Source organism: Odocoileus virginianus, chromosome 5 (genome assembly GCF_023699985.2).
Source record: "Odocoileus virginianus isolate 20LAN1187 ecotype Illinois chromosome 5, Ovbor_1.2, whole genome shotgun sequence".
NCBI classification, from domain to species: domain Eukaryota; kingdom Metazoa; phylum Chordata; class Mammalia; order Artiodactyla; family Cervidae; genus Odocoileus; species Odocoileus virginianus.
Window position 1 is genome coordinate 23,950,926 of NC_069678.1, and position 27,131 is coordinate 23,978,056.

Here is a 27,131-nt window from a genome sequence, read left to right on the forward strand (position 1 = left end):
TGGTGGATTCTTTACTGTCTGAGCCACCAGGGAAGCCCAGTCCCAACCTAGTAAATTTAAATTTGTAATTAAATTTATGTACCTGGGTATTTTATTGTCTTTTTTGGGTAAATAGGTGATATTTGGTAATGGATTATGACTAGTATTTTTTGGTGCTATATGATTTTGCTTGTTTGTGACTCAGAAAATCTTATTTGGGGGGATTTTCCTGGTGGCCCAGTGATTAAGACTCTGCAGTTCCAGTGCAGGGCGTGTGGGCTTAACCCCTGGTTGGAGAAGTAGGACCCCACATGCGACATGGCCAAAAAAAATTAAGAGTAAAAATATTAGAAAATCTTATTTTTGACCGACTCAGAATTACAGAATGGGGCCCTCAGGGAGGACAGCCTCCATCTCTGGGCAGCCTGCTCCTGTTTTTCTTTGGCTTGCTTCATTCTCTTGGTCAAAAGTTCATAATGCTCTTGTTGCCTGCTCCTTATTTTCCTTAGTATGCTGCTGCTTCAGAGCATTATGCCGGTATCTGTGTCGCAGGGCACATGGAGCAGCAGGATACTGAGTCTTGTGTATGGTCCTGGGTTTCATACCTTCTTTGTTCAGGGGATTTCTGACAACATACTGGTGAACATCATCTTCTTTAGTGACTGAAACATTTGAGGATTCAGCTGTTTTTTGCGGGGGGTGGGGTGGGGTGGGGTGGGGTACATGTGTCCCAGGCAGTGAGGCACAGTAGTATTAGGAATATCTCATTTTTGCAATAACCAAGTTGAGAACACTCACATTGGCATTCAGAGTGCAACTCTGAACAGATTTCACTTCCTTTCTCCAGTTTTCTTTGGTCTATAACAGGATTGCTTCTTCCTCAGTAGCAGGTGGACGTGGCCATGGGTCACGCCACTGTGCTTAATAGGAAAATCTTGTTTGTCATTCCCACCACTGATTCAGCCCACATAACCCTCCCATTCTTCTCCCAGAGCATCAGCGGCAACTTCTTCATCCATATGCTTCCCTCAAAAGGTAGGACATTTGTGTTCATCATTCACGTCTGTGAATGAGCAACCAGTAGCCGGGAAGGAAGTGTTCAGCTTCATCTGGAAGCAGCTGATTGCTTCCAAGATACTATGAAAATAAGCTGAATGGTTATAATTGTACACTGTGGCTTAATTGGTATAAGACAGTAAGGCAAATAACCTATCATTCTTCTGTACATTTGATTCCATATGTAACCTATATTGTATTCTGTCAGGTGACTAAATTCAGCTAGCTTTTAGAAAAGAGCAGAAATGGAAAGTTCTCTTTTGCAGGTAGAAATAGAAGAGCTGGCTTCCTCAGTGACCAGACCTGGTAGAAAATTTAAAAATGAGATTGAAAGGAAAAATATGTGGATACCATACAGAGCTACTTAGAAATGGAGACATATAAGGAGATGAAAAAATGGGAAAGGGACTCGGAGGGAAAATAAAGAGAATAAATATGTATTTTAAGTGCCCATTGTTAATATGCTTGGTGCTGGATTAAAAGCATATTTTCTTATACTTCAGAACCTAACAGAAATGTAGACAACAAATCTATATGCTGATGGTGCTGTTGAAAAATAATAATCATAACTTATGAGTACTTGCTATGAGTCCAGATAGATGGGTATTGTGGACATACAGAGTATGAATTTTCTCCTAGAGGATGAAAATAGGTGAGGGGATTAGGGAGAATGAAAAAGTATAGAGTAAATAGTGGGGGTATTTTCAGAAAGAGTGAAAAAAGAGAAAGATTTAAGGGGGCTGGATAGACAGGAGGACGAAGAGGATGAGAGATTGAAAGAAAGAAAAGGAAAATAGAGAATAAAATAAGTGAGAAAGAAGAGAAGCTATGATAGATGAAAAATGGGTTAGAAATGGAAGAGAAGAGTAATCTAATGAGAAGCAAGAGGAGGCAAGCCGCTGCCCTTTTTGGGCTGCTCTGGCTTGGATCTCATGGCTTTCATTCATACGTGTATTTGACAGGGAGATGGGTTCACTAGAAGTTGTCTCCTTTATTGATAGAGGTATTTCTCTGTGAGCTTCACACAACGGGAAAAGAACACTGTGAATAAAAGAAGGGCATGTGTTTTGTGGTGAGAAGTAGTTTACCGTCATTTAAAAGCAGGTCTCTTGTAGAGTCAGAGAGCCCGAGGTTTTAATTCTGGCTTTGCTACTTACTTTATAGCTGGGAAAGTCATTTGATCTCTCTTAATTGGGTCTATAAAATGAAGATTATGATGCCAGGGTTATTTTAAGAATTAAAAAAAAATTTATAAAGTGCTTTGCATTGTACCTGTCATTGTAATCAGTGCTTAAAATATGAGAGCCATCATTTTTGTGGAGAAATAAGATGAAAAAATTTCTCTGTTACCATTTTAGGAAAACCACATTCAACTTTCTATAGTCACTTATTTGGTCTTTTAAAAATTGTATTTTTTAAATAAAGTGAGTATGTGCTTACTAATGGATATTTGGAAAGTAAAAAAGTAGGAAGTAGAAAAATTCTTTCTCATCATCCAAAATTATCATTCTTAACACTGAGTAAATTTCTTCTTGTCCTTTGTCCTATATATTTTTTTACATAGTAGTGTTTACTTTATAATTAATTTATATCCTGTTTAATTCATTGTGTTAACATGAGCATGTTTTCATGTCACATTAAATATTCTTCAAATATTTAAAATATTTGCATATTCTTTAAATATAGTTTTTAATGACTATGTAGTATTCTCATGGATGTCATAATTTACTTACCTTTTTTTTCTATTCTTGTACATGTAGGGATTTTTAAAACTCCTTTAAAGCTATTTTAAAACTATTATTCATAATAGTTTATGAATTTTTTCATATTTAGAGTTGCCTACTTAGGATGAATTCTGAGAAGTTTAAGTACTGATGTGAATATCTTAAAGGCTGTGTGTGTGTGTGTGTGTGTGTATATATATATGAAGAAGAGAGAGGAAATGGCAACCCATTTCAGTATTCTTGCCTGGTAAATCCCATGGACATGAACTTTTTCTGTTCATAGGAAATGAGAATGCCCATTTCACTTTGCTCTCTCATTATTGTTCTCTTATAGACAGGAAAGTATTAATGTTTTAATTTTCACTTTGTTAAAAATAACATTTTTCTTATTATAAAATAATACATAGAAAAATGGGAAAATATGGAAAACATAAAGGAAGACATTAAAATGACCTGTGATCCTTGGGCACACTGCATGGCTTGTGGAATCTTAGTTCTCCCACCAGGAGTCAAACCTGGGCCCCCAGCAGAGTCATCACCACTGCACCACCCAGGAATCCCCCCTGACTGGTTCAAACAACAGAGATTTGTCTCACAGTTATGAAGGCTAGAAGTCTAAGATCAAAGTGTTGGAAGGGTTGGTGCCTTCTGAGGGCTGTGAGGGAGGGATCTGTTCCAGGTCTCTCCCCTTGGCTTGTAGATGGACTTCACTGGTGGCTGAGGGTAAAGAATCTGCCTGCAATGCAGGAGACCTGGGTTGGGAAGATCCCCTGGAGAAGGAAATGGCCACCCACTTCAGTATTCTTGCCTGGTCAATCCCATGGACAGAGAAGCCTGGTGGGCTACAGTCCATGGGGTCCCAAAGAGCTGGACATGACTGAGCAACTAACACATACATACTTGTGTCCAAATTTTCCCTTTTTGTAAGGATATCAGTCATATTAGATTTTAGGGCCCACTTAATGACTTGACTTTAACTTAGTTATCCTAGTAAAGACCGTGTCTGTCTCTAAATAAGGTCATGTTCAGAGACACTAAGGATTAGGACTTAAAGATATAAGTTTCAGGCTTCCCAGATAGCGCTAGTGGTAAAGAACCTGCCCACCAATTCAAGAGACATAAGAAATGCAGGTTTGATTTCTGGGTCAGGAAGATGCCCTGAAGGAGGGCTTGGCAGCCCACTCCAGTATTCTTGCGTGGAGAATCCCATGGGCAGAGAAGCCTGATGGGATACAGGCCTTAGGATCACAAAGAGTTAGACACACCTGAAGGGACTTGACATGCATATGAATTTCAGGGGACACAATTCAACCAATAACACCTCTCTACCCAGGAGTATTGAAAGTTTGATGTATTTTTCATCCATTTCAACGCACTCTTTAATGAACCTGTAATATTTTAGCAGCAACAATACATCTTGTGTATGAAAAAATTCTCTGAAAACTAAGTTATACCTGTTTGTTTAATTCTTTTTTTTCATGTGTGAAATTAAAGTATGTATTTGGAGACAACAGCTAATTAATGTTATCAACTTCATATGTCTCTAAAGGAAAATGAAAATTATTTTGAAGATCACAAGTTTATACATATATGTAGCATTATTTTATTAGTCATAATATCAATGCTGTATTACCAGCAAAATAAATTTTAAAATAGATAAATTTGCTGTTTATTTCTAGATTCATAATTTACAGTCAGGGAAAATGAGATTGCTGGATGGGTTTAAGCAGATGGTAAAAGAAGGAGGAGTTCGTTCTCTTTGGCGAGGAAATGGTGTAAATGTTTTAAAAATTGCACCTGAGACAGCACTCAAGGTTGGGACCTATGAACAGGTAAAATATTACTGTCTGTGGAATTTGAGAAGACAGATTTAAAATTTTAAAAATTTTAGACTTTTATGAGAGAAAACATAAAACATTGCTAGAGTGTGCTCAAGCAATAGATGTGAATTTAAATATAAGTGACTTTATTTATTCTTATTTATTTTTTATATTTTCATATTGCTTTTGTTTGTAAGAGGTAGTCCATGGGCCATGTTATAACTTAATATAATCTATTCTATTGTCTATTAGTAGTTCTTTTAATTTCAGTTTCCCGATGTGAGAGACCCTCAAAAAACATTTCAGTATGGTTTTTCCTTTTAATATATTTGTTTTAAAATTTGTTAATCTGAAAAAAAACAAAAAACAAAACAAACAAAAATTTGTTAATCTGATTTAGGATTTTACTTTTGCTCAAATAATTCACTTTGAGATGAGCTATATTGATTTTCAAGTAATATAAATTATTAGCATCACATTAGAGTTTGAGTACACTGTGCATCTCCAGTTTTCCATTTTCAGTGTAAATCTTATAGTAATTTTTTTCTTTAAACATTTAATAATACATAGCATTAATTTGCTTCTTTGGTAGAACCTTGGTTTACAGTCAGATGACCTCAAAATTTTAAGAAAAGATAAAAAGTAAATAATATCCTTTCTCAACCCAAATCGTTTAAAAGCAAATGGATGATTGTATAGGACACTAGACTTGTAATGGACATCTTATTTAAATGGACATCACTTATTTAAATTGGGATTTGCTTACTCATTCAAGAAATGTTTCTTTCAGCAACAGATGTTTCTTGAGCACTAAATGTGTTCTAGACCTTATTTGAGGTGCTGGGGATATAGCAGCAAACAAATCAGATGTTGATAAATGCTATGGGAAAAACAGATGATAGAAATTGGAGACAGTAAGAATTGACAACTCTTTCAAGGAGTTTTTCTATGAAGAAGTGAGAGAAATTGAGTGGTAATTGTAGGAAGATGTGGGATAGAGAATTTTCTAAAAATGAAAGAAGCAACAGCATGTTTGTATGCTTGGTAGAAAGATCCAGTAAAGAGGGGACCATTAATGACAGGATAGAGGGGAGAGTAGTGCAAGTAACATAAATTATTATTATCCTTGAGTCTCTGAGAGAGTGAAAGAAGATGGGAACTAGTGCTCATGGAAGGGTTTGGCCTTGGGTAGGCACTTCTTCCATAGTTTGGGGAGAAGCTCTACTATGTGGGCACAGATGCAGGTGGGTTTATGGAAGATTTCTTTCTAGTGCTTCAACTTCTTCAATGAAACGGGAAGCAAGGACATGTGGAGGTGTGAGGAAGGAGGAGAAGGCATGAGTTGGTATTCCAGGAAAGTGGAAAAGCTAATGGATAGAGGAAATTAAATAAGATTGCTGGAGGCAGATGGTCCAGGTGAAATTCTTTTGTCTGATTATACAAATCAAACAGTTCTCAAGTATGTATTTATTACTGCTTGAGTATAGCTCACTGTCTGGCCCCTAGGAAGTCCATGGGTAATTAGCCATCAAGTTATCCCTGTGGGTTAGGGAATCCTAGCTGCAACTCCAGTCTTGTTGTCTTTTAAGACAATTATATTCATCTTGCATCTGATGAGGAAGTGCCGTCATTTGGACTCTGCTATTCTGGAACTTTCCATTTCCTTTTATACCACTGAATCTAGTTCCATGGCAGCATCTTCCGCTGTCAGCCCTCATAACAGCTATCACTGGACTTCTCAACAAGGGCTCCGTCTCATCCTAGAAACACGCTTGACTAGCAGGTTTGTCAATCTCGTGATAAAATGCATTATGACATTTCCACCTTCCTGAGTCTACCGATCCTTTCCTCCACACTCTACCAAAACTTTGGCATCTCTACCTCATTTACTGTCAGTCATAATTGTGTCCAAGCTTTAAAGGTCCATCCCAGCAGCATATTAGGACAGGTTTCAGGTGTCCTGTGTCATGGGAGAGTGTTCAACATGAATAAAGTCTCCCTTGTCCAGCATTATATTCCACTCCTGATAAGCCCACTATTCAAAACTGATGATCCACTCCTATACATGTTCAACTGGTTCCTTCTAATCTATATTAGCCGGGTCCTGCAACAATTTGATCGGAATGATATTTATTCCTAGGACATGGGCTTTATTTCTTCACCAGGCTATCTGAGACCTAATCTTATAAAAATTATTGGTTAGGAGGCAATAAGAGGAGGTGGGAGCACACCGTGAGAGAGACAGGCATCATCTTGTACATCTGCCTCGTTGAGGCCTTTGCACGGCCTCTGGACAAGGAGAGGCTGCTCTGCTCGAGCAGCGGGAAGAGGATAACTTTTTGCTGAATTGAAAGGTTCTAGTGAACCCTGGGGCTCCAAAATCACTGCAGGTGGTGACTGCAGCTATGAAATTAAAAGACGCTTACTCCTTGGAAGGAAAGTTATGACCAACCTAGATAGCATATTAAAAAGCAGAAACATTACTTTGCCAACAAAGGTCCGTCTGGTCAAGGCTATGGTTTTTCCCGTAGTCATGTATGGATGTGAAATTTGGACTGTGAAGAAAGCTGAGTGCCGGAAAATTGATGCTTTTGAACTGTGGTGTTGAAGAAGACTCTTGAGAGTCCCTTGGACTGCAAGGAGATCCAACCAGTCCATCCTAAAGGAGATCAGTCCTGGGTGTTCATTTGAAGGACTGATACCGAAGCTGAAACTCCAATACTTTGGCCACCTCATGCGAAGAGTTGACTCATTGGAAAAGACCCTGCTGCTGAGAGGGATGGGGGCAGGAGGAGAAGGGGACGACAGAGGATGAGATGGCTGGATGGCATCACTGACTCGATGGGCATGAATTTGAGTAAACTCTGGGAGTTGGTGATGGACAGGGAGGCCTGGCGTGCTGCGATTCATGGGGTCGCAAGGAATCGGACACGACTAAGCGACTGGACTGAACTGAGTGAATGCTGGAGTTTAGGATTCTCAGGCGCATATTCCCAGATGTCTCCATCTCATGTATTAGGGTCCGACTCCCTCCCAGTGAGCATCCTCATTTTAGCATAGGAGATCTTTTGAAGCTGTGCCTTCAGTTTCCTTTGCAATTCTGGTACCTTTACATTTATATGCTGGGTCTGATTTTCAGTAGTTTATTCTCTACTTGCAAGATATTAGGGTCTCTTTAAATTGCTGCCAGGAAGGCATTTTAATGTTCATAATAGGCTTTAAAGTGCTAGTTGACTGACCTAAACTTGACATTCTCTTTCTTCAAAGTTTCTAAAGCAGTGAATCATAGCCAATCAGGTCCACAATCTTTACCTCATATTGTTCAAGTATTATGATACTTGCTTTTCTTTCTACGAGTACCTCATCCCAAGCCACTATGACTAAAAATCTTAGTAATGGTAATGCCACAGCATACCATAAGTTATCATCATCCCATTTACCACTAGTAATCATGTCATGTCTTTGTTGCCTGTGACCGGTGAGTGATTCAGTTCTAATAATATGAGCAGGCTTACCTTCTAGTGCCACATTTCAAAAAACTAGCATTTGATTTTTGTTGATTTTATCTATTGATTTCCTATTTTCAATTTCACTGATTTCTATTCTAATTATTATTATTACTTTTCTTCTGCTTACCCTTGGCTTGATTTGCTCTTCTTTGTCTATTTTCTGAAGGTGGAAACTTATTCATTTTTATCTTTCTTCTAATGTATACATTCAAAACTGTAAACTTCCCTTAAAGTACTGCTTCCCCCTAATTTTGATAGTGTTTTTATTTTCATTTAGTTAAAATATTTTAAAATTTCTCGTGAGATTTCTTCTTTGACCAGTGTGTTACGTAAAACAAATGTTTTGTTTAATCTCCACATATTTTGGTATTTTCCAATTATCTTTCTATCATTAATTTCTAGTTTAATTCCTCTGTGGTCTGAGAAGCAGACATTGTTTGATTTCTGTTCTTTTAAATTTGTTAAGGTGTGTTTTATGGTCCAAAATATGGTCTGTCTTGGTGAGTGTTCCATGTGTGCTTGAGTAAAATGTGTAGTCTGCTGTTGTTGGTTGAAGTAGTCTATGGATGTCAGTTATTTCCATTAGAGTAATGATGTTTAGTTCAGCTATGTTATTACTGATATTCTGCCCATTGGAAATGTCCATTTCTGATAAAAGATGTTGAAATCTCCAACTATTATAATACATTCATCTATTTCTCTTTGCACTTCTATCAGAACTATTATTTAAGGATTAATATGTCATTTTGTAGAACTGACCCCTTTATCTTTATCCCTGGTAACTTTCCTTGCTCTGAAGTCAGCTCTATCTGAAATTAGTATCGCTACTCCCACTTTGTTTTGAGTACTGTTAGCTTGGTATATTTTTCTCCACTCATTTGCATTTAACATTTGTGTTATGTGTCATTTAACATATGTGTCTTTAACATATGTGATTCCTTGTAACCAACATACATTTGGATTTTGGTTTTTGATCCATTCTGACAGTCTTTAATTGGTAGATAGGACTTTTGAAGTGGTACCAAATGTTTAGGTTTGGAGTCACCCAGAGGTGAATTGGAATTCATTGGAAGGACTGATGCAGAAAGACACAGAAGGAAGAAAAGCCAATATAAGTGTACATAAATGAGGGTTCAGCTGTAGGTGGTAGGGGCTTGATTCTTCCAGAACTTGTAAGAAGTGGACAGAATAGTCCCCAGGATTATCTGTCTGAGGAAAGGAGCTAAGGCATTTATCTACCAATTTCTTGTTGTTTAATTGCTAAGTCGTGACCAACTCTTTGCAACCCCATGGATTATATGATGCCTGCCAGACCCCTCTGTCCATGGGATTTCCCAGGCAAGAATTCTAGAGTGGGTTGCCTTTTCCTTCTCCAGGGGCTGTTCTGGACCCCAAGGATGGAAGCTGTGTCTCCTTCATTGGCATGTGAGTTCTTTACTGCTGAGCCACAAGGGAAGCCCTTACCAGTTCTGTATCCCCAGTTATTTGAAGAATCATCTTAGGACTTTAACTTTCCAGACTTCTAGGTTCAACAGGCTTCCATAGCTTTTCAGAAGGCACTAAGGCAGAAAAACAGAGAGATGAGAGGCTTTTTCTTTAGATGGGATTCTGCCACTGTTGTTCAGTCACTCAGTCGTGTCCAACTCCTTGCAACCTCATGGACTGCAGCATGCCAGGCTTCCCCGTTCTTCACCATCCTCCAGAGTTTGTTCAAACTCATGTCCATTGAGTTGGTGATGCCATCCAACCAACTTGTCCTCTGTTATCTCCTTCTCCTCTTTCCCAGCATCAGGGTCTTTTCTAATGAGTCGGCTCTTTGCCTCAGGTAGCCAGTGTTAGGAGCTTCTGCTTTAGCATCAGTCCTTCCAATGAATATTCATGACTGATTTCCTTTAGGATTGACCGGTTTGATCTCCTTGCAGTCCAAGGGACTCTCAAGAGTCTTCTCCAACACCACAGTTCTAAAGCATCAATTCTTCAATGCTCAGCCTTCTTTATGGTCCAACTCTCACATCCACACATGACTCCTGGAAAAACCATAGCTTTTACTAGTCGGACCTTTGCTGCAAAGTAATGTCTCTGCTTTTTAATACACTGTCTAAGTTTGTCATAGCTTTTCTTCCAAGGAGCAAGAGTCTTTTTAATTTCATGGCTGCAGTTGCCATCCACATGATTTTGGAGCCCCCCCAAAATAAAGTCTGTCTCTGTTTCCATTTTTTGCCCATCTATTTGCCATGAAGTGATGGGACTGGATGCCATGATCTTAGTTTTTTGAATGTTGAGTTTTAAGCCAGCTTTTTCACTCTCCTCTTTCACCTTCATCAAGAGGCTCTTTAGTTCATCTTCACATTCTGCCATTAGGGTAGTGTCATCTGCATATCTGAGGTTATTGATATTTCTCCCATCAATCTTGATTCCAACTTATGGTTCATCCAGCCCAGCATTCTGCATGGTGTATTCTGAATAGAAGTTAAATGAGCTGGATGACAATATACAGCCTTGACATATTCCTTTCCCAATTTTGAACCAGTCTGTTGTTACATGTTTGATTCTGTTGCTTCTTGACCTGCATACAGATTTCTCAGGAAACAGTAAGGTGGTCTGCTATTGCCATCTCTTTAAGATTTTTCCACAACTTGTGATCTACACAGAGGCTTTAGCAGGTGTCAGTGAAGCAGAAATAGATTTAAAAAAAAAATTCTCTAGCTTTTTCTATGATCCAACAGATGTTGACAATTTGATCTCTGGCTCCTGTGCCTTTTCTAAATCCAGCTCGTACATCTAGAAGTTCTTGGTTCATGTACTGTTGAAGCCTAGCTTGAAGGATTTTGAGCATTACCTTGCTAGCATGTGAAATGAATGTAATTGTACGGTAGTTTAAACATTGTTTGGCCTTGCCCTTCTTTGGGATTGGAATGAAAACTGACCTTTTCCAGTTCTGTGGCCATCACTGAGTTTTCCAAATTTGCTGGCATATTGAATGCAGCACTTTCACAGCATCATCTTTTAGGATTTGAAATAGCTCAACTGGAATCCCATCACCTCCACTAGCTTTGTTTGTAGTGATGCTTCCTAAGGCCAGCTTGACTTCGCACCCAGGATGTCTGGCTCCAGGTGAGTGATCACACCATTGTGGTTATCTGGGTCATTAAGATCTTTTTTGTATAGTTCCTCTGTGTATTCTTACCACCTCTTCTTAGTATCTTCTGCTTCTGTTAGTTCCATACTATTCCTGTCCTTTATTGCGCCTATCTTTGCATAAAATGTTTGGTATCTCTAATTTTCTTGAAGTGATCTCTAGTCTTTCTCATTCTGTTGTTTTCCTATATTTCTTTGCATTGTTCACTTAAGAAGGCTTTCTTATCTTTCCTTGCTATTCTTTGGAACTCTGCAGTCTGGGTATATCTTTCCTTTTCTCCCTTGCCTTTGTCTTCTCTTCTTTTCTCAGCTATTTGTAAAGCCTCCTCAGACAATCATTTTGCCTGTGAGTCTGCACAAAACTGTACAGATGTGATGGAGGCTTCTGGAAATGTCTGCCATGGCCAGCTATCTGCCTGCTTATGTTTGAGGGCCTCAGAGTTGCGTTAGAGATCAGTAAAAATACAGGATTTTTAAAATTGTTTTTATTTTTTATTTTTTTCCATTTATTTTTATTAGTTGGAGGCTAATTACTTTACATCATTACAGTACTTTTTGTCATACATTGAAATGAATTAGCCATGGATTTACATGTATTCCCCATTGCAGTCCCCCTTCCCACCTCCCTCTCCACCCGATCCCTCTGGGTCTTCCCAGTGCACCAGGCCCGAGCACTTTGTCTCATGTATCCAACCTGGGCTGGTGATCTGTTTCACCCTAGATAATATACATGTTTCAATGCTGTTCTCTTGAAACATCCCACCCTCGCCTTCTCCCAGAGTCCACAAGTCTGCTCTATACATCTGAGTCTCTTTTTCTGTTTTGCATATAGGGTTATCGTTACCATCTTTCTAAAGTCCATATATATGTGTTAGTATGCTGTAATGGTCTTTATCTTTCTGGCTTACTTTGCTCTGTATAATGGGCTCCAGTTTCATCCATCTCATTAGAACTGATTCAAATGAATTCTTTTTAATGGCTGAGTAATATTCCATGGTGTATATGTACCACAGCTTCCTCATCCATTCGTCTGCTGATGGGCATCTGGGTTGCTTCCATGTCCTGGCTATTATAAACAGCGCTGCGATGAACATTGGGGTGCACGTGTCTCTTTCACATCTGGTTTCCTTGGTGTGTATGCCCAGAAGTGGGATTGCTGGGTCATATGGCAGTTCTATTTCCAGCTTTTTAAGAAATCTCCACACTGTTTTCCATAGTGGCTGTACTAATTTGCATTCCCACCAACAGTGTAAGAGGGTTCCCTTTTCTCCACAGCCTCTCCAGCATTTATTGCTTGTAGACTTTTGGATAGCAGCCATCCTGACTGGCGTATAATGGTACCTCATTGTGGTTTTGATTTGCATTTCTCTGATAATGAGTGATGTTGAGCATCTTTTCATGTGTTTGTTAGCCATCTGTATGTCTTCTTTGGAGAAATGTCTGTTGAGTTCTTTGGCCCATTTTTTGATTGGGTCATTTATTTTTCTGGAGTTGAGCTGGAGGAGTTGCTTGTATTAAAAATACAGGATTTTATAGGCTATGCTCATGGGCTTTCTAGCAATATAGTTCTTTTACTTCCTGTCTGTTTCCAGTCAATACATGCAAAGTAGCCACACCCAAAAATATTTTTCCTGATATTTTATTTTCCAGTTCCTATGCTCAGTCATTCCTTCCCTTTGTCATTTTTTTGTAGTATGCTATGTTGATGTTAACTGAAATAATAGCCTGACAGACGACAACACCCTCGATGTGATTTTTGTAGATAAGTTCTTTAGGACAATCTCATTACCAGGTTCTGTGCTGGTAACTTTCCTTACTTGGAAGCTCCACATTTCTTGATGAAATTAAGTCAGGCAGTGACAAATCCCTTTGCAGAGCTCTATTTCCTTCCAACTGTGCTTACAAACTAGCTTTTGAGAAGGCCTTAAGGCAGACAGGCAGAGAGATGCTTTAGCTCCTGTCTCACAGATCTTGCTAAAAGCAGCAAGGAACAGGCAACACTCTCCAGCACTCTGAGGTTTTACAGTTAGTTTTCCTGTAACTTCAGGCTCAAAAAGCACATGGTCTTCCTTCTAAGTTATCACAGGAGGTAATTTTATCAAGCAGTTCCACAGAGCATTAGAAAGATAACACCTTCTTAGACTGTAATATCTGTATCTTAATAATAAAGCCATTGCCACATATTTTAGGTTTTAGTAATGGCATTACCTTCCATTTAGTAACCAATCTTTGTACTCTTTAAGGTTCTTTCTAAGATGTTTTAACAAAGGGAGTTCAAAATACAGTAGCTTAAGTAAGATAGAAGCAAGTGGTCTGGGGCTAGCTGTACAACTCTGCCATCTTCAATATATGTGTTCCAAGGCTGCACCCATCTTTGCCATTTCCCAGGTGGAGGAAAAAAGAGTTTAGGATAGTTCAGTTTAAGGAGATGTCTCATAATTTCCATATTTAACTTCCCCTCACATCTCATTGGCCAAAATTAATCATTTAAACATACAGTTTATTGCAAGGAAGAAGAGGAAACCGTAGTTTGTAGCTGAGTCAGGTGTGTTACACTAAAAGGAAGAAAAAGATAAAGGGTATTGGGAACAAATAAGACTGGGAATAGATAGTACTAGGCTTCCCAGGTGGTCCTAGTGGTAAAGAACCCACCTGCCAATGAAGGAGATGTAAAAGATGCAGGTTCAATCCCTGGGTCAGGAAGATCCCCTGGAGGAGGAAATGGCAACCCACTCCAGTATTCTTGCCTGGAGAATCCCATAGATAGAGAAGCCTGGTAGGCTAGAGTCCACAGGGTCACAGAGTCGGACTTGACTGAAGTGACTTAGCACACACGCGTGGGAACAGATAGCAGTCTCTGACACGTTAAGTGAACCATCACACATTCTGATGGGGAGTTACTGATTTGAGGACCAGAGAGTTAGTTCATAGAGAGTGGCTGAATCATGTTGATGAAGGACCATCAGAAGAGGCAAATGGAAAAACATTTGCCTAGGAAGTAACAAGATAATCTGCCAGCTGAAGTTATCTTGGATCCTAAATGAGTTTCCAGTTTCAATTTTCATGAAACTTAGTTTAGTCCCTGTGAAGCCTGACCTTTACACTGATATTTCTGTTTTCCTTATTTCCGCATGTAATTCAATAACTTCTGTTATTAAGCTAACAACAGGAAACTGTTGTTCTTTGTAACACAAAGCCTCTCACATAAAGTTACTATTCCTGATTATCTACTATCCAAACAATAGGAAGTGTGTTTCATGTGTAAGGGGTGGGGCTAAAAAGAGATAAGAGAATATAGTTTCTTTGTGTCATTTGCATGCCTTTTATGAAATACTTTTATGAATTCATGAATAGCTAACTTCTTCTGCAGAAAAAAAGAGGAAAAGGAGGCCAAAATAGAGGGGTCTTACTTATTATCTTAGACAATTAATTGCATAAAATTAAAATCAGATATTCTACTTGATATTCTACTAGATATTCTAATGTTGGGTGTCTGAAATACTTTTTTCAAATAATTGTTATTAATATTAATATAATAAACAATGTATATTCCATTTCAGTAATTTTATACATTTTAATATTTTTATTTGTACAGTATAAGAAATGGCTTAGTTCTGATGGTGCTAAAATAGGAATTATTGAAAGATTTATATCTGGTTCATTGGCTGGTGCAACTGCACAGACCTGTATTTACCCTATGGAGGTATGTACTATTACAAAATTTTAACCAAAGGAATGTTTTTAATGCAAATTGTAATTAAAAAAATAAGTGAATCACAGATCAGTATTTTATACAATAAATAGCTTTATAGCTATAAGATGTGTCTCACATGAAGTGTCACTTGCCCTTAGTAACTGTCAGTTGCCCAGTATTTTTTGGTTTAGGAAAAAATTAGTATTGTACTAAGAAGATAAATAATTTCATTGATTAATTAATTGATAGGATCACTTATTCATTAATAAAATCAAATTTGTATTGAACATCCACAAACTTTAAAGTACTTCTCTGGATCCAGAGTTGAATCAGACAGGCATTTTGGTCATGGAGCTTATATAGTCCAGAAGGGGAGATAGAATATGTACATCAGTAATGATGAAAAGTGAAAGTGGAAGTTGCTCAGTTGTATCCAACTCTTTGCAACCCCAAGAACTATACAGTCCATGGAATTCTCCAGATCAGAAAAATGGAGTGGGTCCAAATATAAATATAAATTCTAGAAGGGAGATCAACACCAAGTATTATGAAAATTCAGAAGGGAGATATTATTCCAGTTAATGGATTTCATGAAGGACATGAGTTGAATGTGTGAGTTTGACTTAGAATTTGGATGTTTGGAGATGATGAGGAAGTGAATTTTAAGTGTAAATAACAACTTGAGCAAAGGAATGGGCGTATAAGAGCAGATATTCAGGTGTAGATAGGACAATACTATAAATAATGGGTTGGGACCAGATCAGAATGGCTCATCAATGCAACTTAAGAAATTTAGCTTTAATTTCTTAAAAAATAAGAGCCATTAAAGACTTTGGAGCTTGAAGTATAATCCTGGTAAAGTTTTTTAGAGAAGCAGAGACTAGAGAAATGAGATGACTAGATACAAGATATTGCTATTATTCAGAGAAGTGATAATAAGGACTTGACATATGATATTGACTAGGAGAAACTGACTCACATTAGAGTCATTAGAATAGTCATAAGATCACTTGAGCAATGGAGAACAGAAGAAAGGGAAAGGAAGATGACCAAGTTCTGTCTGGGTTCTGTGCCCAAGTGTTTAGGAGAGTTATATCTGAGTTAGGTCTCTAACAGAGGTACAGAAGGGAGGAAGTGAGCCAGACTCTGAAAGATGATGAGTTCAGGTTTGCCTGTATTTAATTTGAGTTATTGGTGGGCAACTGAGCTATGATTTTCTACAGGCGGTTGAAAATGTAATAATAAGACTTGAGAGATTTCAAGTCTTGACGTGTCATCTGTGAAGAAGTGTTAGTTAAAGCCTTGAAATTGCTTAGAAATAAGTCATAATTTTATTTTTAAATTTTGAGAAAATCTTAGTTTAGAGAATGAAAGGAACAAAAAACATGCCAGGGAAGCAGACAGAAAAAATTTATTTGGGTAAGAAGAGAGGGCACTGCCCTGGAGAAGGCAAAGAGTTTTAAGAATGGGATTATCCGAAGTGTTGGGTCCTACAGAGAAGTTCGTACAGAGGGCTTCCAACTGACTACTCAGAGGAAGCTCCATCAAGACATACAGTTGTCCAATCAAGACAATGTTTGTGTTTTTCTTGTCTTGGATATTTTAGAGAGCCATTTCTCCAAGTATATCTGCGTGTGTGCATGTTAAGTCACTTCAGTTGTGTCTGACTTTTTGCAACCCTATGGGCCAGAACTGGCCAGGCTCCTCTGTCCATGGGATTCTCAAGGCAAGAGTACTAGAGTGGGTTGCCATTTCCTCCTTTGAGAAGTGTATCTGGAACTCCCTTAAATTAGATTAATAGAAATTAAAAGGACAATAAGTGAGTTCTTTTTTTTCCATTTATTTTTATTTGTTGGAGGCTAATTACTTTACAATATTGTAGTGGTTTTTGCCATACATTGACATGAATCAGCCATGGATTTACATGTGTTCCCCATTCCAATCCCCCCTCCCACCTCCCTCTCCATCCCATCCCTCTGGGTCTTCCCAGTGCACCAGCCCTGAGCACCCAAATAAGTGAAGTTCTATTAGAAGAATTATACTAAACATAGGAATATGGATCACAGACAGCCTACAAGAGGCTATATTGTCTTAATAACCCATGTTATGTTATTACTTTATGAGCACAAAATGAACCCAAGTTATATTAAATTAGTTTATAGACCTTGTTGTTAACAATAGTTTCCAGAATGTGTATTTTTAGCATATTATAGAATGTTTTTTCCATACTTGTTGTTCACTTCACCATGACCATATACTTTTTTAAAACTTGAATTTTGGCTATAGCTGCTTTATTTTGGGCTTCCCTGGTAGCTCAGACAATAAAGAATCTGTGTGCAATGCGGGAGACCAGGTTCAATCCCTGCATCAGGAAGATCCCCTGGAGAAGAGAATGGCTACCACCTCCAGTATTCTTGCCTCGAGAATGTTATTGCTTAATCTTAAATCAATAATGTTATCTCAGCTGGTTTGTTTTAGAATATGTTTCCTTATAGCACATGAAAGGTGTTTGAGTGGGTATATCAATTAACGCCACAGATATTTTCCTGTTTAAATAATTAAAAAAAAATCTCTGTACTGTATCAGTTGTTTATAATTAAGAGTTAGCAAAAAGTTAAAATTATATTTGAGATTGCTTTCTTTTTTTATTTCTATGATAATTAGCAAACATCCTGGCCTAACACAGTTTAATAGATTGCTCGGTGAGTTGAGTGAATCTGACCAATATATTTTTATTGTATTCTTTCACATTTAGGTTATAAAGACCAGACTGGCTGTAGGTAAAACTGGACAGTACTCAGGGATTATTGATTGTGGCAAGCAGCTTCTGAAGCAAGAAGGTGCTAGAGCCTTTTTCAAAGGTTATATTCCTAACTTGCTAGGAATCATACCTTATGCAGGCATAGATCTTTGTGTTTATGAGGTGAGCTTATTCTTATAACATGATGTTTTGTATTAGATTTGAAAATTTGATTCAATACTAGTTTTTATTCTAAAAATCTGGCTATAAAGGACTTTTCATGAAATAGCTTCCAACCAAGAAGTAAACTAAATTGTTTTATTTGGCTTTTCTTTTTATATGTTAGTTGTCTGCTAGTCTAGTGATAACTTTTTGTTTTGTGTTTTTTTGTTTGAATTAGTTTTTGGTAATAATAAAGAAAGACCTTTCTGCGAAGCCACCGTCACCTTGATAGCAAATCAAACATACTACAAAAAAAAGAAAATTGCAAGCTGGTGTCTTTGATGAATATAGATACAAAAATTCTCAACACATTTTTGTTACAAATCCAAACACATTTTGTTTGCAAATCCAGCAACACATAAAAAAGATCATGCACCACAACCAAGTTGGATCCATCCCTGGGTCAGAAGGATGGTTCAGCATACACAAATCAATCAGTGCGATACAGCACATCAACAAAAGAAAAGATGAAAAACCACATGATCATCTCAATAAATACAGAAAAAGCATTTGATAAAATTCAACATCCGTTCATGATAGAATCTCTCACCAAAAGGATATAGAGGGAATATTTATGACAAACCCACAGCAATATAATACTCAACAGTGAAAGCTATTATAAAAGACTTCTTTCTAAATTGTGAAACAAAACAAGGATTGCCCACTCTCACCATTTCTATTCAACATAGTATTAGAAGTCCTACTTACAGCAATCAAACAACAAAAAAACCTAGAAGATATGGAAATTGGAAGGGAAAAGGTAAAATTGTCATTATATGCAAATAATGGGATACTCTGTATAGAAAACCCTAAAGACTCCACATAAAAACTACCAGAAATAATGAATTCAGCAAGGTAGCATGTACAAGATTAACACTCAGAAATCTGTTGAGTTTCTTTACACTAACAATGAAATATTACAAAAAGAAAGTTTAAAAAAATTCCTGTTTAAAATTGGGACCAAAAAACCCTAGAAATAAACCTAACCAAGGAGGTGAAAGACCTGTACTCTAAGAAATACAAATCATTGATAAAGGAAACTGAAGATGATTTAAAAACTGGAAAGATATCCCATGCTCTTGGATTGGAAAAATCAATATTGTTAAATTGGTCATACTACACAATGCTACCTACAGATTTAATGCAATCTCTATCAAAATACACATGACATTTTTCACAGAACTAGAAAAAAGAATCCTAAAATTTATGTGGAACAGAATTGCATAAGCAATACTGAAGAAAAAGAATAAATGGAGGCATAACCCTCCTAGACTTCAGACAATACTACAAAATTTACAGTAATCAAAAGCGTGTCATTGGCACAAAAACATATATATCTAGATCAGTTGAACAGTAGAGAGCCCAGAAATAAACACACATACCTGTGATCTATTAATCTTTGACAAAGGAGAAAGGAATATACAGTGGAGAAAAGACAGCCTCTTCAGAAAGTGGTGTTGGCAAAGCTGGACAGCCTCATGTAAATCAGTGAAGTTAGGACACTTCCTCACAGCATACACAAAAATAAATTCAAAGTGGCCTAAAGAGTTAGATATAATACATAACCCCATAAAACTCTTAGAAGAGGACATAGCAAAACATTCTTGGACATAAATCATACCAATATTTTGCTTTAAATTTTTTTTTATTTTATATTGTAGGATAGTTGATGTATAATGTATTGGTTTCTGGTGTACATCAAAGTGATTCAGTTATACATATACATATATCCCTTCTTTTTAAATTCTTTTCCCAATAGAATTCCCTGTGCTATGCATTAGGTCCTTGTTGATCTTTTATCTAGTAGTGCATATTTTATCTATGGTTCTTTTTTTTTTTTTTTCCACAAGTAGTCTTTTATTTTTTTTTTTCCATTTATTTTTATTAGTTGGAGGCTAATTACTTTACATCATTACAGTAGTTTTTATCATACATTGAAATGAATTAGCCAATATCTATGGTTCTTTAGTAGTTAGTTGTGATTTTGATGTTTTCCTGAGAGAAGGTGAGCTCAAGTCCTTCTATTCTACCATCTTGTATCCCTTCCTGTACCAATGTTTTCTTAAATGAGTCTAAAGCAAAAATAAGCAAATGGGAAATACTTTTCCACAGAAAAGGAAACTGTAAACAAAATGAAAGTACATCCTACAGAATGAGAGAAAATATTTGCAAACAATGTAACTGACAAAGGCATAATTTCTAAATGTAAAAATACCTTAGTATCAAAAAAGGAAAAGAAAAACAACAACAAACAACTCAACCAAAAAATGGACAGAAGTCCTAAAGAGACATTTTTCCAAAAAAGAGGAACTAAAGAGCTCCTTGATGAAGGTGAAAGGGAGAGTGAAAAAGCTGGCTTAAAACTCAACAATCAAAAAACGAAGATCATGGCGTCTGGTCCCATCACTTCATGCCAAATAGATGGGGAAACAATGGAAACAGTGCAAAACTTTATTTTCTTTCTGCCATTAGGGTGGTGTTATCTGCATATCTGAAGTTATTGATATTTCTCCTGGCAGTCTTGATTCCAGCTTGTGCTTCATCCAGCCCAGAATTTCGCATGAGGTACCCTGCACATAAGTTAAATAATCATCCAGCCCAGAATTTCACATGAGGTACCCTGCACATAAGTTAAATAAGGGGGGTGACAATATACAGCCTTCTCGTACTCCTTTTCTCAGTTTGGAACCAATCCTTTGTTCCATGTTCAGTTCTCACTGTTGCTTCTTGACTTGCATATAGATTTCTCAGGAGGCAGGTAAGGTGGTCTGGTATTTCCATCTCTAAGAATTTTCCACAGTTTGTTGTGTTCCATACAGTCAAAGGCTTTAGTGTAGCCAATGAAACAGAAGTAGATGTTTTTCTGGAATTCTCTTGCTTTTTCTGTCAACTTATGTTGGCAATTTGATCACTTATATGTGGAATCTAAAAAATAGTATAAATGATTTAATTTACAAAACAGAAACAGACTCAGAGACACATAAAATAAACATATGGCTTATTTGATTACCAAAGGGGAAGTGGCTACAAATTAGGAGCATAGAATTAGCAAATATACATTACTATATATAAAATAGATAAACAAGAATTTACTGTATGGCACAGGGAACTATATTCAGTATATCTTGTCTAGTGGAAAAGAATCTGAAAACTTACATACATACAAAACTCTGATGTACACCTGAAACTAACACAACATTATAAATCAACTATAGTTTAATTAAAAAAAGAAAGAACAATAAAACCCCCAAACTGAGCTGAATATACTCCAGAGCTATTTGTGGCGATTACTCAAATTCTAAATATTCTACTCTAAACTTATCATTTCATTTTTTTACCTAGGAATTTACTCTTTATGATTGTCTCACAGTTTTCTATTGCACCAGTTACCTTAAACTTGAAACACCCATATGAAGAAGAATTAAGTTGACATCTGACATTTACTGTGAATTATAAGTAACATAAAAGCTACAGAATAGTTATGAGGTCATAGTTAAGAGGGATGGGTCTGAAAAAAATAATTAAGTACCTCAGGGCTGATAAAATAGTTGTTTTCAACTCTATATGCCTATCAGAATCATCTGCCTGTGGATATTTAAAAAATAAGATTTTGGGGCTATATCCTAGGATATTCTGATTTCATTGTTCTTGGAAGAGGCCTGAAATTCAGGTTTTTTAGCTCCCTAGAAAAATCTGATGTAATATCAGTTAAAACTAAGAAAACTGAGTTAATAGTGTACAGTGTGAAAATGAGAATTGAGGAGACTAGTAATTGGGGGGCGTGGAGGGAGAGGCAAGAGCGATAGTGTAAATAGCCTTCTAGTGAAGTGCAAGTTGCTCCCCTTACTTCAGCCAGTCATTTCATTTTATGGCTATTCATCTGCTTCAGGTAGACCACTTTAATAATATATACCATTTAATAACAATATATACCATATATTTAACAATATATACCAACCAACAATGTCCTTGGTTATAAGGACATTGAGAGTATGTGACTAGATTAACTTAAAATTCTTTCTCAATACAAGAAAATTATCTCTCTAGGTATAAGCCTAGTGGTATTTCTGGTAAGTGGTACCACCATTATATGAAAGATAGCCAATTTCATTTAGCTGTGAAAGAAATACAGTTATGTTTTCATAGAATTTATTCGATATTATACCATATATTTATTTTCTTTTCTATGATCATATTAAAATAAATTATTTGCCCCTGTTTATGTTGGGCTCCCTCCATTCTTTTATTTTTACAGTTAAATATTTTTTGCTGTTGTGACAGAGTGCCATTACACATTTCTCTCTTTATTATTGCATAATTCTAATAAATGCACACTGAGTAAGGACATTTTGAAATTCATTTTTTCAAAAGTGTCAAATTATATATTTGATAGTAATTGTCCCAGTATATAATGGTGGAGTTGTATCCTTTAATTAATGAATAGTTCTAAAAGCACCTAGTGATATTTTCAAGCAGTTACTTGTATATAATTTTTCTGGCCATTTTTACTCCCAGAAAAGCAAATCTAGAAAGATGAATCTTTCTTAAAATTTGAGAAAATATGGATTTGTTAATTTAGAGTGCATTATCCAGTCTTCTCTGCAGTGTCCTGTTAATCCCTCTGAGAATCTCCAGATTTTGCTTGGGTCTTTGAATATCTCACAGACCAAAACAATCAAGCAAAACAAAATAAAGCATGAACAGAGAGCAAGCAGAGAACTCACACTGAGATTGTATGAATCATTAATTTGAAAACATCTGTGCACTCAATGCCCAATAGGACACCAGAGATGCCTCCTCTGTACAAGGAAGAGTAGGAACAATCTTTTGTGAAGATTTTGGAAAGAACAGTTACTAAATTCAAGTGACCAAGCTTGACTTATTATTTTTCAGCTTTCTGACCTGATAATTCATTTAGTCTCTGAATTACTTTCTTCATTTATAAAATTTATAAAATGAGGTGACAGCATTAACTTAACAAATTTCTGTAGAGATTAAATGAGATGATGTCGATGAAAATGCTCTTTATAATTCTTGAATCAAGAAGCTACTCAAAAATGTTTATTGAAACTGAGTAAGCAGTGAGCTTGGTTCTACTTAGACTTGCTGTGCTGTGCTTGACTTGCATAGTAGTTTAAGGGTATTTACTACTCTTTTTTTCTGCCAGCATTTGAAGAATCGTTGGCTAGAACAACACGCAAGAGGCTCTCTAGACCCTGGAATAGTGATTTTGCTGGGATGTAGTACACTGTCTCATGCTTGTGGTCAGATGGCCAGCTTCCCTCTGAACCTTGTTAGAACTCGTATGCAGGCTCAAGGTGAGTTTTATATAAGTGAAATAATCATAAGTTTTAAAAGTTATTTAAAATAATTTTAACGAAACATTAGTAAGAACTAACTGAAGACTGTTAAAAATAAATTGTTTTAAATGAGTAGAAATTAATGATTTCAAAAACAAAAATGGTAGAATTAATTAAAAAAAGTGAAAAGCTAATACTCTGATATTTAAAGCATGAATCTTGGATTTGTTGTTTTATTGCAGAGTCTTGAGGATTTTAGATTTTATTTCTTCTCCAAAGTTCTATTTGGAACTCTCCACATTTCCTTCAATTATTGATGATTTCCACAGAGTTTCAAATTAGGCAGTTCTATGCAGAACAATAGAAAAGATTTTTCTTTCTTCAAATTGAGTCATCATTTGCTCAATATGCACGTATTTCCCCCTAGTTCTGTTCTTATCATAGTCTGCATCAGGAACTTAATACACTTGTGGATCTGAATGCAGTTATTTTGTATTCCAGTACATTTAGCAAGAGATATTAAGTAGAGGGTATCTGTTTTGTTTCTCTCAAGTGAAATATTAGGAATTTAGACTATAAGAAAACACATGTGTCATTTTTTGATAAGAAAAAGAAACCCCACATAATCCGATTGTCATCCTGAGTTAACTATTCAAGGGGTCATGTGGTAAGTTATCTTCTTTTAAATGGTTTTTCTCCTCTTTTTAGTGAGATTTTAAAAAATTTATTTATATTGCAGTTCAGGTGAAGATCTGTCTATCCCTCTATCAAACTATGTATGTCATACACAATTCCAGATGCTCCTTTGAGGTCCTTTGTGAAAGAATTTCAAGTGCTGTCCAAGAGGGCTTTCTGCAGTGATGGAGTTGTTTTTTATTTGTGCTATCCAGTATGGTAGCCATTAATGACACAGGGCTATCAAGCACTTGAAATGTTGTTAATGCAATTGACAAACTGATTTTCTGGTTTTGCTTAATTTTAATTAATTTAAATGTGTAGCTTCATGTGTCTAGAGACTACAGCTTGGACTGCACAGGACAATTCTACATGTAGGGAGAGACGCATACTCTGAAGTAATTTCAACCTCTATGAATTCTCACTTTAACCACTGAACTATCTTTAGATTAAGTATTGTATTACATTGATTTTTTCCTTTATAGCACTGGAAGAAAAAAGAACAACGTCTATGATTCAGCTCATTCAAGATATATATAACAAAGAAGGAAAAAGGGGATTTTTCAGGGGCGTCACGCCAAACATCATAAAGGTGCTTCCTTCAGTATGCATTAGCTGTCTGACTTTTGAAAAAGTGAAAGAACATGTAGGATTCACTTAGAAAGTAGAATATCAAATTGTTTCCTTTACTATAATTTCCTAATTGTAAGGTAATACTTCGTTTGTAAGGAGAAACTGACTTTTTTCCTGAAAGGAAAGAGATATCAAGTAATTGTTAAAATATTTTCTTTTTATCTATTACTGAATTTATATATTAAATAATTATTCTGTTAAAGTTCTTTAACTTAAAATCCTTCACATCCACAGATTCAATTTACATTTCCCACTACTCATAATCCTAACTTGAAACTTGTTTTTATTGGGTTGGAAGATACCATAGTAACACTGTATAAAACATTTGGTTAGTTATAGCAGTTTGTGTTAGCTTTTTTGTATTTAAACAATTTTTTAAAAAGCAGAGCTTGAAAATATTTTATACACTAGAAGAAAAATCAGTGTATTTAAAATTGATGTTGTGTGGAAGATCAGTCTAGTTCCCTTCTTTTAAGCAAAATAAAATGTGAGTTTCATAATTCCTTCTATCAGATTGTAGATGGAATAGTGATGACATGATAACACATTGCTTATTTCTCTGGGTACTTTCATTTGCAAATGTAAACATTGTTGTTTTTTATTCTTGATGCTTTCAACTGTTTAAAGGAAGTCAGCACTGAAAACAAATTAGCATTGGAGGAATTTTCTTTTACCTTCTGCTTGAAAAACATTTGAGTTTTTAAAATTAAATCCATTATTTCTGAAAGCAATTCTTATTTCAACTTAGGAGTTGATTGAGTCGAAATTCCAAATCTCTCTCCTTGGTTTTATGAAAAAAAGAATCAAATTCTATGCTGGAATTAAATAAAAGTGTGATGAGACAGTGGTAATGGCTGGTTGGCCACAACAGACTCAGCTGAAGAACTTCCAGGCTAAACAGATACAGTCCAGGCCTGGAGACTTAGCCTTGCTGATATGAAAATTTGACTTTATTCATTTCCTCAAGGTGATCAGTTTCTTGGTGATAAATTAACCAAAATTACTCACAAGTCTAAGGTTTATACCATAATGCAAAGTTATTAATCTACAGTGGCGCTTAATCCTTTCCATTAGCCAGAATACTTTCATCCCTTCTCCAGGGCACATCTTTTTCTGATGGAGGAGGCCAAGGTAGCTTTCTAAGCTTCATTGCTCATGGGACAACTTAAAATCGCTGCCTTTGTATAGTCATATCTCCTCTTGCTGTGTTCTTAAACCCAGCCTAGTTAAGGACCCGTGGGCTTGCACACATTGTTTAAAGGATTCCATCACCAGGAAACAAAGTAATCACCTTCCAAGATGCTGCAATCTTAGAAGGTTTAGTGTGTGGGAACTTGGTGAAATCTGCACCCTCAGGGCCTCCGTCCACCAGCACTTTCTGAGCATTCAATTTTTGCCTCTCCCCTTCGTGTGTCATATCCAGTTTCAGTCTTGCTCAACACAGTTTCCTCTACACATAGGGCCCTCTCTTAGAGTACAACATTTTGTGGAGATTTCTGAGATCTACTGCTGAGTCCTCTGTTCCTCCCTAGGACATGTGTTACAAACTCCTATGCCAACTTCTTAGGGGCCATAGGGCAGCACTCATGCCCAATTTTGAAATTTTCAGATTTTCACTTTCTCCCATTTCACTGAAATGTATTTAAGGGATTTTATTTCCTTTTACTTTTCCTCCAGTTTCTAGGAATAGAACAATTAAAAACTTAGCATCTACTTCATTTCATTGGAACCAGGAACTCCAAGTAAGACAAATATATTCAGTTGAATATTTAGACAATTTTTCCTTGTATTTGACATTTAAAATAAAGGATAAATAAGCATGATTGTATACACACATAGAATTACACAAATGTGACAGCAACAGATGTAGAGAAGTTGCTTTGGCAGCTCAAATACCACAAGCAGTGTTACCATCAGTGACATTATTTCCCCAAATGGTAAATGTTTACTTGGTAACATTCTGAACAAAAGAAATATGATTTTCCCTTGATTTACATGATACTTACTTTCTTGAAATGTTTAATGAAAATTAAAACCGTGTAAAAATAGATAATAAACAGGTTTTACTTGCACACATGGCCAGTGGGATGTTTAAGTCATGTATGCAATATTTTGTGCAGAATTGTGCATCACATTTCAGGACATTTAGTATTCCTGAGTCCTCCCTTATAAATGTCAGAGCCACCCCTACAAACATTATGACCATCAAAAAGTGCTTCCACAAGTCTGTTAAGACTAAAGGCAAAAAGAACTGCACATGAGCATTATGCTCTAGTTGATAAAAATTGCTTCCCACAGAGGCACAGTTTAACAATTCTGAAACCACTATGCATGTATGAGCTTCCCTGGTAGCTCAGATGGTAAAGAATCTGCCTGCAATGTGAGAGACCCAGGTTTGATCCCTGGGTTGGGAAGATCCCCTGGAGAAAGGAATGGCAACCCACTCCAGTACTCTTGCCTGGAGAATTCCATGAACAGAGGAGCCTGGCGGGCTACAGTCCATGGGGTTGCAAAGAGTAGGACATGACTGAGCAACTAACATATGCATACATGTATACTGAAATTTGATAGTTAAGTACATGGTGGCAGATGATGGGAGCCACCTTTCTCACTGTTGGAGTGGAAGGTTAGAAATAAACAA

The 27,131-nt window shown here is 36.6% G+C and overlaps 1 protein-coding gene across 2 annotated transcripts in view; it reads left to right on the forward strand.

Moving 5' to 3' along the window:
- Positions 1 to 26,701, forward strand: part of LOC139035172 (mitochondrial adenyl nucleotide antiporter SLC25A24-like) — an 82,827-nt gene extending 56,126 nt beyond the window's left edge. The window contains exons 5-9 of one of the 2 annotated variants that reach the window (XM_070467719.1): positions 4,439 to 4,591; positions 14,822 to 14,929; positions 17,676 to 17,843; positions 23,050 to 23,200; positions 24,343 to 26,701. In XM_070467719.1, the coding sequence (XP_070323820.1) occupies positions 4,439 to 4,591; positions 14,822 to 14,929; positions 17,676 to 17,843; positions 23,050 to 23,200; positions 24,343 to 24,518 (756 nt within the window). In that variant the 3' untranslated portion in view covers positions 24,519 to 26,701. The remainder of the gene's footprint in view (positions 1 to 4,438; positions 4,592 to 14,821; positions 14,930 to 17,675; positions 17,844 to 23,049; positions 23,201 to 24,342) is intronic. The other variant, XM_070467718.1, reaches the window with a different exon arrangement.
- The last annotated feature ends 430 nt before the right edge of the window (positions 26,702 to 27,131 follow it).